Below are 17028 nucleotides of genomic sequence, written 5' to 3'. Positions count from 1 at the left end.
AAAAGTTATCAAACTACGTAAATGTAGAGGACACATCTCATTTGTTTATTTTTATCAACAAACTTTTAGAGTAATGGATCTCCCTTTTTTACAGTTTAGAAAAAAACTATAGTAATAAAAAGCTGACTTTACATGATCAATATATATATCTCGCCTATGTTCATCATGTGATGGAGTGGCAAGTTCATTCGCACGTAAAAATGCAGCAAATGCTGTTTGAAGCTTATAATTTTTATATTTCAATTTGCAACAATAGCCAAATTAACACAATGAAATTCATTTAAATGCATAAAAAAGATGACTAAAGCATAGGTATTATTTTTATATAAGTAATGTCAACTAATAAAACTTTGTCCCAATTATTTGGCTATTTTGAAAATGATCATGACTCATTTGAATAAACTGCACAACCCAAGAAAAAACCACCTGCACTGTCAGCATACAACTGTAAATCAGCATTAGAAAAGAGTTCATTTACATTATATGTAAATTATCTTTTGTTAAAACTTCCTTTTGGGTTTTGTCTATTACCAGAGTTGTTTAGCAAAGGTGCAATGTCATTCCTATTATACCTAGATGGATCAGTATCAATTTCATTGTCCATAAATCGACGACATCTTAAGGAAGAGTGATCTAAACCACATTTGAGACATGCATGTCTGTATTGGCAATTGCGTTTATTGCAAAAACCTTTGAAATTAAAATCGTAGCATTTATTACTAACATCAGCGTGTTTTTTTTTTTGAAGTATTGGCTGTTAAAATACGTAACCACAAAAAACCATCTATGGATGACCATTTCTTTGTATGATCCCTTGATACCCTTAAACGGAATTGTTGGTCATAAGAATAGCATTTTTCAAAAGAATGATCAGTTGCTGCACCCCTTATGATGGACATATACGAAAAAAAGTTCACTTGCCTTTCCAGGATACCTTTCGACAAGGACCTGGGCATAGGCAATAAATGAATCAGTCCAATCTTCAACAGAACTTACAGTATGGGTTTTTTTTAACTCTGTTTTGTATAACTAGCATACCCTCATTGATGCCAATTGTATTTTCGGTATTTGTTTGGCTGTTAAAATTCTTACGGTGCATAAGAGACAAATCAAGTATTCAAAATTCCAAATTTTGTCCTTAAGTTTTTGGCTTATAAATATGTCAACTTCATTAAAGCCAGGTAACATTAGAGGTTCATCATAAACTTCATTTACCTCACCTAATGCAGCTAATTGTGGCTCATTCACTCGAATGTCAACAGGTCGCATGGAAACTACTTCGGGTTCATCAAACCGCTGTCTTCTTTCTATATGTGCTTCTTGTTCTACATCAGCTGGTGGACGCCTTCCCACATTTCTCACAACTGGTTGTGGCTGTTGTACTTCCCTGGGAGCCCTCCTAACCCGAAACTCCGGACCTCTAACCTGGTCCTGTCGGCGACGTCTTCCTCTACCTCTTGGCATTGTTATAACTATTATAATCATAAATACAGATTAGATACATACATCAAGCTTTAAAGTCCAGATCATATTTACACATGTATGAATTTAACATAAGATAAATTGAAATAAATTGAAATACCATAATGTTTACACTGCGTAATCTTAACTGAACTTTTGATACATTTTTATGCATCAAAACAATGGAAGTTGATTAAAAACATAACTCAAAACAGCTTTCTTAACAAAATAAATATCGTTTTGAAAACGTTTGATAGCTTCTATTACCAAGCTTAACTTAATTAAACTATGTTTCCGCAAATTAAACACACATGTATTAATCATGTAACGTTTAATAAAATTAAACGTTTCCGGTCATGATAAATATAACACGGCATACACAACATACATTGTAATTACCTGATCAAAGTGTATCGCTAATACATTTAAAACAAAATATATCACCTGTAGTAAAGCATTTAATTTTAATGCTAGTCAATGAAATATACGTGTGCACAGTGTAACATAACTATTATTATTAGTTATAGTTTGTTCCGTGATATATGCTATGCCAGTGAGAGAAAAATTGAATTAATGAATCGAACTGTTTGCAAGAAATAACTTTAATTAAAACTCAAATAATTTCTTTTACAAATTACAGAAATAAAATAATCCAGAAAATACAATTGCAGTAACTAATCTAACATCAATAAAACATAATGTACTTATCTTATGTCCGAATCTCCTGTCCTTTTTGTGTTCCTTCAGAGTTCAAATCACGCAATGAACAAATCACGAAAAGCATGCAATTTTATACCAAATAAAAGCGGGAAAACCGCTTATGAAAAATGTAGGTGAACAAAAGACGCTTAAGTCCGTCAAAATTAAAGAAAAGTTAACTCTAGTTTAGCAGACGATACTCTCAATTTATTAAATTGATTTAATGCTGAACGATTAAATCTTATTAAGTTTCCGGACAATAACTTTAGATTTAAAGGATCGATCTTTATAAATTTTCACCAGAAGTTTCAATACCATCAAAGGAAGGTTGAGATTGGTTTTAGGGTTTATGGTCCCAATAGTTTAGGAAAAAGGGGCCAAAAAGGGGGCCCAAAATAAGCATTTTTGTAGTTTTCAAACAATAACTTGTGTTTAAGTGGATGAATCTCTTTGAAATTATACCACAAGTTTCCTAACCATTAAGGGATGATAAGTAATGACTTTGGGGGGTTATGGCTGAAAATATTTTGGAATTAGGGGCAAAAAAAGGGGGGAAACTAGGTTTTTATGGTCAATGGACAATTAAGACAATTTAAAAGCAGTGAAAGGGAGGTAATTCAAAAACAGTTAACTTACAATGTTTGGTGTGTTTTAATTTACCTCCCTTACACTACTTGAAAATAAATTATAAAGAAATGTCAGGTTTTGGACTTATTGCAAAAAAGGAGGGTGGTAGAAGTTTTCAGTATTATTTTTTTCAAATTTCTCAAATTCCAAAGTTTTGAAAAGTTTGAAGAAGAAATCTTTAATTTCACAATATTGCATATAAGATTTGTAAGATCTTGACATTTGTTTTGTGTCAGAAACTCATATTATGTCAAGAATTTGATCACAATCCAAATGCACAGCTGTATCAAGCTTGAATGTTGTGTCCATACTTGCCCCATCTGTTCAGGGTCGACCTCTGCAGTCGTATAAAGCTGCACCCTGCGGAACACCTGATGAATGCTTATTATGTGATTGAGTTATTGTCCTTTGAACAGAAACGAATAAGTTTATGTATTAATAGTCTATCAATTATTATATCTGATTAACTGATTAGTCAGGAGTTTTTATTATTATTTTTTTTTGGTTAAGTGTGTTTTGAAGGTAGATGTCACAGTTGATATGTGGTATTTTCTTTTTGTTGTGTGTGTAAATTTTAATTTTATCTTGATCCTGATTGGAGTTCCAGATTTGCAAATTCATTAGATAATAATCTATTTTATTAGAGGATAAAAATGCATAAATTCATAGATAAGTTGAATATATACATTAGTTTGTTATAATAAATGAAAGAAAACTATTGGGAACTATTAACTATATAATAGTGCCTGTTTTCTACACAAGAAAATGTCTCTACCAAGTCAGGAATATGACAGTTGTTATCCATTTGTTTCAATTTATCCTTGGAGTTTAGTATCTTTGTGATTTTACTTTTTATGTATTTATAAACAGGGTCAAGTGAGCTTTTCTCATCACTTGGCGTCCGTCGTCTGTCGTCCGTCGTCGTTAATTTTAATAAGAATCTTCTCCCGGCCAAATTTAACTAAACATGGCCAAAATCATCGTTAGGGTATCTAGTTTAAAAATTGTGTCCGGTGACCCTGCCAACCAACCAAGATGGCCGCCATGGCTAAACATAGAAGATAGGGGTAAAATGTAGATTTTGGCCTTTAACTCTTAAACCAAAGCATTTAGAGCAAATTTGACAGCAGTTAAATTGTTTATCAAGCCAATATCTATCTGTCCTGAAATTTTCAGATGAATTGTACAACTGGTTGTTGGGTTGCTGCCCCCCAAATAGTAATTTTTAAAGAAATTTTGCCATTTTTGGTAATTATCTTGAATACTATTATAGATAGAGATTAACTGTAAACAGCAATAATGTTAAGCAAAGTAAGATCTATTAAAAATTCAACATGATCAAAATGGTCAGTTGACCCCTTAAGGAGTTATTGCCCTTTATAGTAAATTTTGAACAATTTTCATTATATTGGTAATTTTTTGTAAATTTTTACAAAAAAAATTTCCTCTGTGATAGAAGGGCCAAGTTTATTATAGATAGAGAAAACTGTAAGTAGCAAGAATGTTCAGTAAAGTAAGATCTACAAACACATCAACATCACCAAAACACAATTTTGCCCTGAATCCATTTGTGTAATTTGTTTAAATGCACGAATACCAAGGTGAGCGACACAGGCTCTTAAGAACCTCTAGTTTTTTAGCCATCTCTTTCGTCAAAACAATATTTTTTTTTCGCCAAGTAACAGACATATATTTTTCGATTACAATTTTCCTTTTATACGCCAGTCAAAATTTTGACGGAACGTATTATGGTATACAAATGTCCGGTGTCCGTCCGTCTGTCCGGCGTAAACATGTCGAACCGTCACTTGAGAACGACTTATCTAAATTTCATGAAACTTTATATAGTTGTTTTTTATGATGGTCAAATGATCTGTATACTTTTTGGTGAAAATAAGATTTAAACTTTTTGGTTATTGCTTAAAACTTTATCAGAAACTATTTATGATTATTGCATAAAACTTCTACACAAGACGTCGGGCGTATCATGCGCTCATGGCGCAGCTGTTTATTTTCTACCCTCCCCCTAAATAACACGAGTTTGCCCCATTGTTGTCTATGATTATTCTCTCTAACGTATCTTAGAGTCTACATTGTAATTAATAAACAATGATCATTTACTTTTAAAAAGAAGAACTTTTCTTTAACATAAAAGGGGGGAAAATTCATTTTATTTTAAACAACTTTTCTAAAACTTTTAATGAAAAAGAAGTCCCGGAATATAAGAAAATTCTTGAAGATGTTTTAACCTTATAATACCAGTAAGATGTACAGTTCTTTGGGAGAGTTTCTTCAAAAGAAAAATATGTGCCCTTTTGTTCTTTTGTAAGAAGTGGTTTTTACAAAACAACAAAAGCTTTTATCATTTGAAATTGATCCCTCATTTAAGGTGTAGTCATTCCATTGAAAGGTTATTCTCATTAGAGGTGTTGTTCCCAACCTTTTCAAGTTCTTGTTCAAGGTGAATTCCGAGTATTGTTTGAGCAGGTATAGTCTGAGAAACCCCAAAAAAGTAAATAAGATGGATTAAAATAAATCGTTATTTATATTTCTTTCGCCAAATTCTTTCGCCAATGACGAATTTTAATCGCCACAAATTATTATTTTTTCGCAAATTGCGAAAATGGCGACCGCCAGCGGAAACCCTGTATATAAAGTTTGATAACACTAATTGTTTTAATGATTTTCACCTTTTACCAAGAAAACACACCATCTGGTAATTTTCAATCACCCAATTATAATTGGACTGACAGATTCATTGGAAAACTATAAAATTATATTTAATTATAATTTTTTATACGACCGCAAATTTTGAAAAAAATTTCGTCGTATATTGCTATCACGTTGGCGTCGTCGTCGTCGTCGTCGTCGTCGTCCGAATACTTTTAGTTTTCGCACTCTAACTTTAGTAAAAGTGAATAGAAATCTATGAAATTTTAACACAAGGTTCATGACCATAAAAGGAAGGTTGGTATTGATTTTGGGAGTTTTGGTCCCAACATTTTAGGAATTAGGGGCCAAAAAGGGCCCAAATAAGCATTTTCTTTGTTTTCGCACTATAACTTTAGTTTAAGTTAATAGAAATCTATGAAATTTTGACACAAGGTTGATGACCACAAAAGAAAGGTTGGGATCGATTTTGGGAGTTTTGGTTTCAACAGTTTAGGAATTAGGGGCCAAAAAAGGGCCCAAATAAGCATTATTCTGGGTTTTCGCACAATAACTTTAGTTTAAGTAAATAGAAATCAATGAAATTTAAACATAATGTTTATGACCACAAAAGGAAGATTGTTATTGATTTTGGGAGTTTAGGTCCCAACAGTTTAGGAATTAGGGGCCAAAAAGGGACCCAAATAAGCATTTTTCTTGGTTTTCGCACCATAACGTTAGTATAAGTAAATAGAAATCTATGAAATTTAAACACAAGGTTAATGACCATAAAAGGAAAGTTGGTATTGAGTTTGGGAGTTTTGGTCCCAACAGTTTAGGAAAATAGGGCCCAAAGGGTCCAAAATTAAACTTTGTTTGATTTCATCAAAATTGAATAATTGGGGTTCTTTGATATGCCGAATCTAACTGTGTATGTAGATTCTTAACTTTTGGTCCCGTTTTCAAATTGGTCTACATTAAGGTCCAAAGGGTCCAAAATTAAACTTAGTTTGATTTTAACAAAAATTGAATCCTTGGGGTTCTTTGATATGCTGAATCTAAAAATGAACTTAGATTTTTTATTATTGGCCCAGTTTTCAAGTTGGCCCAAATGGGGGTCCAAAATTAAACTTTTTTGATTTCATCAAAAATTGAATAAATGGGGTTCTTTGATATGCCAAATCTAACTGTGTATGTAGATTCTTCATTTTTGGTCCCGTTTTCAAATTGGCCTACATTAAGGTCCAAAGAGTCCAAAATTCAACTTAGTTTGATTTTAACAAAAATTAAATTCTTGGGCCTCTTTGATATGCTGAATCTAAACATGTACTTAGATTTTTGATTATGGGCCCAGTTTTCAAGTTGGTCCAAATCAGGATCTAAAATTATTATATTAAGTATTGTAGAATAGCAAGTCTTTTCAATTGCTCAGTATTGTGCAATGGCAAGAAATATCTAATTTCACAATATTGTGAAATAGCAAATTTTTTTTTAATTAGAGTTATCTTTCTTTGTCCAAAATAGTAAGCAAGAAATATCTTATTGCAAGAATTTTTTTTAATTGGAGTTATCTTTCTTTGTCCAGAATCAACTTAAATCTTTGTTATATACAATATACAATGTATATTCACTTTTTACTACCAACTGATAAATTTAAATAATCTTTACCATTTAGTGATAACAAGCAGTTTTTTTACATCTAAATATTTTATGATGTATTTAAATGAGTTGTTATTGTTGCAAACTCCATTAGAATATTTTAATTGAGATTAGTTTTGGAATAAGGGAAAGGGGGATGTGATTAAAAAATTGGGTTCAATTTTTCTCATTTGAAATTTCATAAATAAAAGAAAATTTCTTCAAACATTTTTTTGAGAGGATTAATATTCAACAGCATAGTGAATTGCTCTAAGAGAAAACAAAAATTTCAAGTTCATTAGAACACATTCATTCTGTGTCAGAAACCTATGCTGTGTCAACTATTTAATCACAATCCAAATTTAGAGCTGAATCCAGCTTGAATGTTGTGTACATACTTGCCCCAACCGTTCAGGGTTCAACCTCTGCGGTCGTATAAAGCTACGCCCTGCGAAGCATCTGGTTATAATTTGAAAATTAATGTAACATTTTAAATTTTAGAGAACTTTGTTTAAATCATATTTAATTTTAGATTTACAATATTAGTTCATGGAACTAAAGTTTGAGTTATTTCCCTCTAAACAGAAATTGTTAGAATAAGAAGTCATTCATCAAAAAATTAGTTCTTGGGATTCTTTGATATGCTGATTCTAGTATTGTACTAAAATTTAAGATATTTGACCATAAAAGGTAAATGTCTAATTTCAACATTCAGTTCACAATTTATTGTGTATGACAAACTTATGCTATATGAAATATTCAATCACAATCACAATTCAGAGTTGTTTTCAGGGTTCTATCTCTGCAGGAAAATTCTGTTTGCTGTCCCTTTGACAGCCTCTTGTTTCCATTCTTTAAGCAAGAATTTCCGTAAAGTGAGATCTATAAATATATCAATATCACCAAAACACATTTTTTTTATCATTTAATCCATCTGTGTCCTTTGTTAAATATGCATATAGACCAAGGTGAGCGACACACCTTGGCCTCTAGTTTAAGTGCTCGCCACGTACTTTTAATCGTATTTGTATGCGCTCCTGTTTCCGGGTCTACAAAATTTACAAAATGGTTGACTTTAAAGTGTTCAAATCCCTCAGATCCTAGACTATCATATGCCTTCCAACAGTCTCTGATGATTATCGTTCCTGGTTTTATGTTGTCTTTTATTAATTTTAGCAATGTTTCTTTTGTCCGATTTTCTACTGATGCAAAAAACTTTTTTGCTGTCTCTTTCTAAACCTCCAAAGACCCACTGTCCTTCTACTCGGCGCCCTGTATGGTATTTTCTTTTTTCCGAATTTACTTTCGTTAATTTCTACAATAACGCTATCTCCTCCTATTTTTTCACTGTCTATTTCCAAACTATCTATGCAAACTTCTCGGCAATAATTGTACCAATCTACGATTGTTTGATTACATATAAAAAGTACATGGTTAACAAATTCTTGGTCTATTTTGTAAATCCAGATTAAGGATAAATAATATTTTTTCCAAACTTAAATTATGTCCTTGAAACCAGGATCCGTTTCTGATGGAAACCTTTTTATTAGCTCACCTGGCCCGAAGGGCCAAGTGAGCTTTTCTCACCACTTGGCGTCCGTCGCCGTCCGTCGTCGTCGTCGCCCATAACATTTTACATTTTGAACTTCTTCTAGAGAACCACTGAATGGAATGAAACCAAACATGGCATGAATGTTCCTTATAAGGTGCTGACCAAGTGTTGTTACTTTGTAGCCGATCCATCATCCAAGATGGCCGCCAGCGGGGGACTTAGTTTAACATAGGACCCTATGGGAAATGCATACAAATGACTTCTTTTAGAGAACCACTGAATGGAATGAAACCAAACATGGCATGAATGTTCCTTATGAGGTGTTGATCAAGTGTTGTTACTTTGTAGCCGATCCACCATCCAAGATGGCCGCCATCAGGGGACTGAGTTTAACATAGGACCCTATGAGAAATGCAAACAAATGACATCTTCTAGAGAACCACTGAATGGAATGAAACCAAACATGGCATGAATGTTCCTTATGGGGTGCTGACCAAGGGTTGTTACTTTGTAGCCGATCCGTCTTCCAAGATGGCCGCCAGCTAGGGACTTAGTTTAACATAATACCCTACGGGAAATGCATACAAATGACTTCTTCTAGAGAACCACTGAATGGAATGACACCAAACATGGCATGAATGTTCCTTATGAAGTTTTGACCAAGTGTTGTTACTTTGTAGCCGATCCATCATCCAAGATGGCCGCCAGCGGGGGACTTAGTTTAACATAGGACCCTATGGGAAATGCATACAAATGACTTCTTCTAGAGAACCACTGAATGGAATGAAACCAAACATGGCATGAATGTTCCTTATGGGGTGTTGACCAAGTGTTGTTACTTTGTAGCTGATCCATCATCCAAGATGGCCGCCAGCGGGGGACTTAGTTTAACATAGGACCCTATGGGAAATGCATACAAATGACTTCTTCTAGAGAACCACTGAATGGAATGAAACCAAACATAGCATGAATGTTCCTTATGGGGTGCTGACCAAGTGTTGGTACTTTTAAGCTGATCCATCATCCAAGATGGCCGCCAGCGGAGGACTTAGTTTTACATAGGGCCATAAGGGAAATACATACAAATTTCTTGTTTTAGAGAACCACTGAAAGGAATGAAACCAAACATAGCACGAATATTCCTTATGAGGAGTTGACCATGTGATGTTACTTTGTTGCCGATCCATTATCCAAGATGGCCGCCTGCGGGGGACTTAGTTTAACATAGGACCCTATGGGAAATGCATACAAATGACTTCTTCTAGAGAACCACTGAATGGAATGAAACTAAACATGGCATGAATGTTCCTTATGAAGTTTTGACCAAGTTTTGTTACTTTGTAGCTGATCCATCATCCAAGATGGCCGCCAGCGGGGGACTTAGTTTAACATAGGACCCTATGGGAAATGCATACAAATGACTTCTTCTAGAGAACCACTGAATGGAATGAAACCAAACATAGCATGAATGTTCCTTATGGGGTGCTGACCAAGTGTTGGTACTTTTTAGCTGATCCATCATCCAAGATGGCCGCCAGCGGAGGACTTAGTTTTACATAGGGCCATTAGGGAAATACATACAAATTTCTTCTTTTAGAGAACCACTGAAAGGAATGAAACCAAACATAGCACGAATATTCCTTATGAGGAGTTGACCATGTGATGTTACTTTGTTGCCGATCCATTATCCAAGATGGCCGCCAGTGGGGGACTTAGTTTAACATAGGTCCCTATTGGACATGAATACAAATGACTTCTTTTAGAGAACCACTGAATGGAACGAAACCAAACATGGCATGAATGTTCCTTATGAGGTGCTGACCAAGTGTTGTTACTTTGTAGCCGATCCATCATCCAAGATGGCCGCCAGCTGAGGACTTAGTTTAACATAGGACACTATGGGAAATGCATACAAATGACTTCTTTTAGAAAACCACTGAATGGAATAAAACGAAACATAGCATGAATTTTCCTAATGAGGTGCTGACCATGTGTTGTTACTTTGTAGCTGATCCATCATCCAAGATGTCCGCCAGTGGGGGACTTAATTTAACCTAGGGCCCTATGGGAAATACATACAAATGTCTTCTTTTAGTGAACCACTGAATTGAATGAAATCAAACAAAGCCTGAATATTCCTTTCCTTATGAGGTTGTGTTGTTACTTTTAGCCAAATTTTATATTTTTTTATATGATTTCAAACCCCAAAGTAGAATCAGGTGAGCGATACAGGCTCTTGAGAGCCTTTAGTTTGATTATGGGCCCAGTTTTCAAGTTGGTCCAAATCAGGGTCCAAAATTAAACATTGTTTGATTTCAACAAAAATTCAACATATCGGTTTCTTCAATATGCTGAATCTAACCATGCATTTAGATTTTTAATATTTAGGACCGGTTATCAAATTGGTTCACATTGAGGTCTAATGGTCCAAAATTGAACTTTATTTGATTTCATCAAAAATTGAATTCTTGGGGTTGATGAATCTAACCATGTATTTAGATTTTGGATATTGGAATACCACAAAGGGATGGTAAGAATTGTCTTTGGGAGTTATGGCTCTAACCGTCAAGGAATAAGGTGCAAAAAGGGGGGAAGGGTTTCCAGGTTAATGGACTATTACAAAACATAATTTAAAGGCAGTGTAATGTTGGCAATAGAAACTCATTTTAATATCTCACATAAACTGCTCTTAAATTATGTATATTCGAAATTTGCCAACAACTTTGTTATTAATAAATTCCATTGAAAATTTGCCAATATAAAATGTTGCATTAAAGTTATCTTTTTTTGTCCAGAATAGTAGTTAAATTAATTTAAATCATGACTGTATGACATTTTATGTTTTATGATGTATTTAAATGTCAGTACTTATGTTGAAAACTCCATAAGAAATTTGAATTGAGATAATTTTTGGAATAAGGGAAAGGGGGAGTTGAAACAAATTGTTGGGGTTCAATTTTTCTTATTTCAGATTTCAGAAATGAAAAAGAAAATTTCTTCAAATATCAAAGGATTAGTATTCAACAGCATACTGAATTGCTCAAAAGCGAACAAAAAACATTTTAAGTTCATTAGACCACATTCATTCTGTGTCAGAAACCTATGCTGTGTCAACTATTTAATCACAATCAATATTCAGAGCTGTATCCAATTTGAATGTTGTGTCCATACTAGCCCTAACCGTTCGGAGTTCGACCTCTGCGGTCGTATAAAGCTGCGCCCTGCGGAACTTCTGGTTTGTCCATGGATTTATGAGTTTTGAACTGCGGTATACCACTGTTGCCTTTATTTATAGACTCACTATAAAGATGAAGAAGAGCAGGTAATTATGTTTAACGAAGAAGATTTTTGTGATGAAGAAGATTTAACAGCTGGTGACAGTGATCAAGAGGAAGATTCCAAAATTCATGGGTGAGTTGAAATATGTATTATATATAAACAATGACAGTTTCAGGTATATCAATGTTTTATTGCCATCAATAATGTTTCATCATTTTGTCTTTGAAAGTACGTTAGGTTCATAGCTAATCTTTTTTTTACTTTGCATTGCAAGTAAGCTGAACGTTTAAGTAAACAGGTTAAGTCTTATTGGCTGAATGTTAACCATTCTTAAGACCCTTTACATAAAAATACAAGTGAACTTGTTTGTTTGTTTATTTTTAAGGTCCAACTAAGGGGCATTATGTTTTTCCGTTTGGATGTTTGTTCCTTCGTTCGAATGTCCGTCTGTCCTACTTAAGGTTTTTTTTTTCTCAAGGTAGTTGTTGCTGAAGTTGAAGTCCATTCAACCTGAAACATACTACACGAATTCCCTAAGATATGTTCTTTCTAATTTAAGTTATTATTCTAATTTCACGGTCCAATGAATATAGAAATTGATAGTGTTACATGGACAGATAATTGTTTCAATCTTATGTGAAGATTTAATTAAAACATGTTGTATGTTTTTATTTTTATCTTATTACCATGACAACTTATTGGCCACCACCATTTAGACACACTGTCTTGTCCTTGAAATTTTTGAAACAAGTATACATTTGTAATTAGGTAAGTGGGGAACCACTAGTGTTTCATCAATTGTATTTGTATGCAGATGTATTAAAATTCTAATTTCCATAGACACATTTAATGCCCTCATTGTTCAGTTACAATCTATTGACCTTGAATGTTTTGCATAGATCCTGGGGACACTGCTGTTCACCATCTAAATTATGAAGTTTTATCATGAGTTGTTTCAAGAATTTCTAAGGATAAACTGTCAAATTTCATACAAATTAATTCCAACACCAATTCAACAGCATCACTATAGGTTTCCTTTTAGCTATATACAAGGCTTCCTGATAGCCTCATTATTTACGTGGAACAATTGTTCCAATTGGATAGTGTTGTCACTTTTCTATATTCACATCAGTTTTTAAAATTTTGACGGGACGTATAATGGTATACACATGTCCGGTGTCCATCCGTCTGTCCGTTCGTCTGTCTGTATATCCGTCTGTCTGTCCGGCGTAAACTTGTCGCACCGTAACTTGAGAACGACTTATCCAAATTTCGTGAAACTTAGTATAGTTGTTTCTTATGATGGTCAAATGATATGTATACTTTTTGGTGAAAATTAGATTTAAACTTTTTGATTTACGGCACTTTGTAACTAAAACAGGGGGGTGTTTTTTCATATGTCGCACTGTATCTCAAAAACGATTCTTGATTATGGCTTTAAACTTTAATCACTTCTTAGTTATATTAATCTTATTATCTGTATACTTTTTGGTGATGATTCAAAATTTCATTTTTGAGTTATTGAGTATTTTGTAAAAAAGGGGGAGGTTTTTTTTACATGTCGCGTCATATCTCAAAATCGATTTATGATTATTGCTACAAACTTTACACATGTCTTTGTTATATTAATCTTAAGATCTGTATACTTTTTGGTGATGATTCAAAATTTCATTTTTGAGTTATTGAGTATTTTGTAAAAAAGGGGGAGGTTTTTTTTACATGTCGCGTCATATCTCAAAATCGATTTATGATTATTGCTACAAACTTTACACATGTCTTTGTTATATTAATCTTAAGATCTGTATACTTTTTGATGATGATTCAAAATTTCATTTTTGATTGATTGAGTATTTTGTAAAAAAGGGTGGGGTTTTTTTTACATGTCGCGCTGTATCTCAAAAATAATTTATGATTATTGCTTAAAACTTTACACACTTCTTTGTTATATCAATCTAGAGATCTGTATACTTTTTGGTTTTGATTCAAAATTTTATTTAAGTGATATTTAGTTTTTGTAAAAAAAAAAAAAAATGGAAAGGGGGGTTTCCCGCCGTGTCTCAAAAACTATATTATGGTTATTGCTTAAAACTTTCTCAGAAACTATTTATGATTATTGCATATAAATTCCACATAAGACGTCGGGCGTATCATGCGCTCATGGCGCAGCTGTTTATTGGTTTACGCCAGCCTAGAGCTATAAATTTTATTTTAGATGAAAAGATTCTCCAAGAGCCAAATCAATTGAATATTTTAAAATTAAAGTTTTATTTTAATTTTGATTTATGATTCATTTAAAACGGAATACCACCGGCATTGCTACACAATAAATGTATATAAACATAAGTTTGTTTATAATGAGATAGAGAAGGACTTAATATTATTTTGATTATATTATTGATATGAGAACTATATGCCATTTGTTATACAAAGTATATTGAGTTCAAATTGAGGGTTCAGGCGAAATTGAAATATTGCTTATACATGTATAGTACAAGTTCCAGGAACTTATTTTGTGTGACATGAGGATTTTGCTTATGGGCTCATATTTCAGCAGGTTTAACTCAGGTTTTTAATATTAGGTTAAAAGACTTTTGCTAAAGGAAACCGTTTACTAGATGTTTACTCAGGTGTTGTATACCATTCATCATTACTAATAACACATCTATTGACCAAAGGAGAAATACAGTTCCAACAACTGACAATTTAATATGAGTGCAACATTACAAGTAATGCAGTAAATTGATGTCTCTTAGACATTTTTTTTTATTAAGGAGTTACATCTACTGAGTAATGTGTTATGGAGATCAAAAACACTATTTATAACACAATTCTGAGTCATGACTCTCATGGCAGATTCTAATCTTTCCATTTTAAAATGGTTATATTCATTGCATAGATATAGGAAGATGTAGTATGAGTGCCAATGAGCCAACCTTCCATCCAAGTCACAATTTATAAAAGTAAACCATTATAGGTCAAGGTATGGTCTTCAACACGGAGCCAGTTGACATACTGTTTATATGCCCGTTTACGAGATGTATTATGGTATACCATTGACCGCCTGTCCTTCTGTCCGTCTCTTCCTTGTCAACATGTAAGACATGAACTTAAAAAAGTTTTAACCAATATGCATGAAACTTTGGTGAATTGTTTGTATCTTTTTACGTGAGGTCCCTTTTGTTTTTATAAATTTCAGATTTACAGTTTCTGAGTTTTGGGAGTTTTGGATTCATTACAAAAAGGGAGTTTTTCCAGTTTTTAGACAATAAGGCCACACCAATTTGATTCCTTGTTCGACGGACCCACCCGCACCTATTTCTTTCAAAACAGATTTTTTTTATATTCCCGCTTCCCGCATCCGGAAATGTAATCATGTCCATTTTCCGCATCGTATTTTTAGCTCACCTGGCCTAAAAGGCCAAGTGAGCTTTTCACATCACTTGGCGTCCGTCGTCGTCCGTCGTCTGTCGTCCGTCGTCCGGCGTTAACTTTTACAAAAATCTTCTCCTCTGAAACTACAGAACCAACTCAAACCAAACTTCATCTGATTGATTCCTAGGGTATCTAAAATAAAGTTTGTGTTTTAATTCCCATTTCATCAAAAAACATGGCCGCCATTGCTAAAAATAGAACATAGGGGTAAAATGCAGTTTTGGGTCTATAACTCAAAAACCAAAGTATTTAAAGCAAATCTGACATGGGGGTTAAATTGTTTATCAGGTCAAGATCTATCTGCCCTGAAATTTTCATATCAATAAGACAATCCATTGTTGGTTTGCTGCCCCTAAATTGGTTATTTCAAGGAAATTTTACTGTTTTTTTGTTATTATTTTGAATATTATTATAGATGGAGATAAACTGTAAACTGCAATTATGTTCTGCAAAATAAGATTTACAAATAAGTCAACATGACCAAAATGGTCAGTTGACCCCTTTAGGAGTTATTGCCCTTTATAGTTATTTTTTACCCATTTTTATACGCCCGTCAAAATTTTGACGGGACGTATTATGGTATACAAATGTCCGGTGTCCGTCTGTCTGTCCGGCGTACACATGTCGCACCGTAACTTGAGAACGACTTATCCAAATTTCATGAAACTTAACATAGTTGTTTCTTATGATGGTCAAATGATCTGTATACTTTTTGGTGAAAATAAGATTAAAACTTTTTGAGTTACGGCACTTTGTAACTAAAACAGGGGCATTACTCTTAATATCTGTAAACTTTTTGGTGATGATTCAAAATTTTATTTTTGAGTTATTGAGTATTTTGTAAAAAAAGGGGAGGGTTTTTTTTACATGTCGCATCATATCTCAAAAACGATTTATGATTATTGCTTAAAACTTTACACATGTCTTTGTTATGTTAATCTGAAGATCTGTATACTTTTTGGGGATGATTCAAAATTTCATTTTTGAGTTATTGAGTATTTTGTAAAAAAGGGGGAGGTTTTTTTTTACATGTTGTGCCGTATCTCAAAAACAATTTAATGATTATTGCTTAAAACTTTACACACTTCTTTGTTATATTAATCTAAAGATCTGTATACTTTTTGGTGATGATTCAAAACTATATTTTGGAGTTATTGAGTATTTTGTTAAACAGGGGAGTGTTTTTTTACATGTCGCGCCGTATCTCAAAAATAATTTATGATTATTGCTTAAAACTTTACACACTTCTTTGTTATATTAATCTAAAGATCTGTATACTTTTTGGTTTTGATTCAAAATTTAATTTTAGTGATATTTAGTTTTTTCTAAAAAAAAAAAAACAGGGTTGGGGGTTTCACATGTCCCGCCGTGTCTCAAAAAAAATATATGGTTATTGCTTAAAACTTTCTCAGAAACTATTTATGATTATTGCATAAAACTTCCACACAAGACGTCGGGCGTATCATGCGCTCATGGCGCAGCTGTTTATTTAAATCTCCATGATCTTTTACAAAAATCTTCTCCTCTGAAACTACCCGGTCAAATTAATCCAAACTTGGCAACAATCATCTTTGGAGTATCTAGTTTAAAAAGTTTGGTTTTTTTACCCGGCTTACCAACCAAGATGGCCGCTATGGCTAAAAATAGAACAAAGGGGTAAAATGCAGTTTTTGGCTTATAACTCAAAAACC

At 33.3% G+C, this 17028-nt stretch overlaps 1 protein-coding gene across 2 annotated transcripts in view; it reads left to right on the top strand.

Annotated features, from left to right (window-relative positions):
* The window catches only part of LOC134721346 (importin-4-like), a 338068-nt gene that overhangs the window by 249105 nt on the left and 71935 nt on the right, over positions 1-17028 (top strand). For both annotated transcript variants that reach the window (XM_063584285.1, XM_063584286.1), the window contains exon 20: positions 11922-12037. In XM_063584285.1, coding sequence (XP_063440355.1) covers positions 11922-12037 — 116 coding nt within the window. The remainder of the gene's footprint in view (positions 1-11921; positions 12038-17028) is intronic.

The sequence above is a fragment of the Mytilus trossulus genome, chromosome 6 (genome assembly GCF_036588685.1).
Source record: "Mytilus trossulus isolate FHL-02 chromosome 6, PNRI_Mtr1.1.1.hap1, whole genome shotgun sequence".
NCBI lineage: Eukaryota > Metazoa > Mollusca > Bivalvia > Mytilida > Mytilidae > Mytilus > Mytilus trossulus.
The sequence above is the reverse complement of the archived record's forward strand: the minus strand, read 5'-3'. Positions and strand labels throughout refer to the sequence as shown.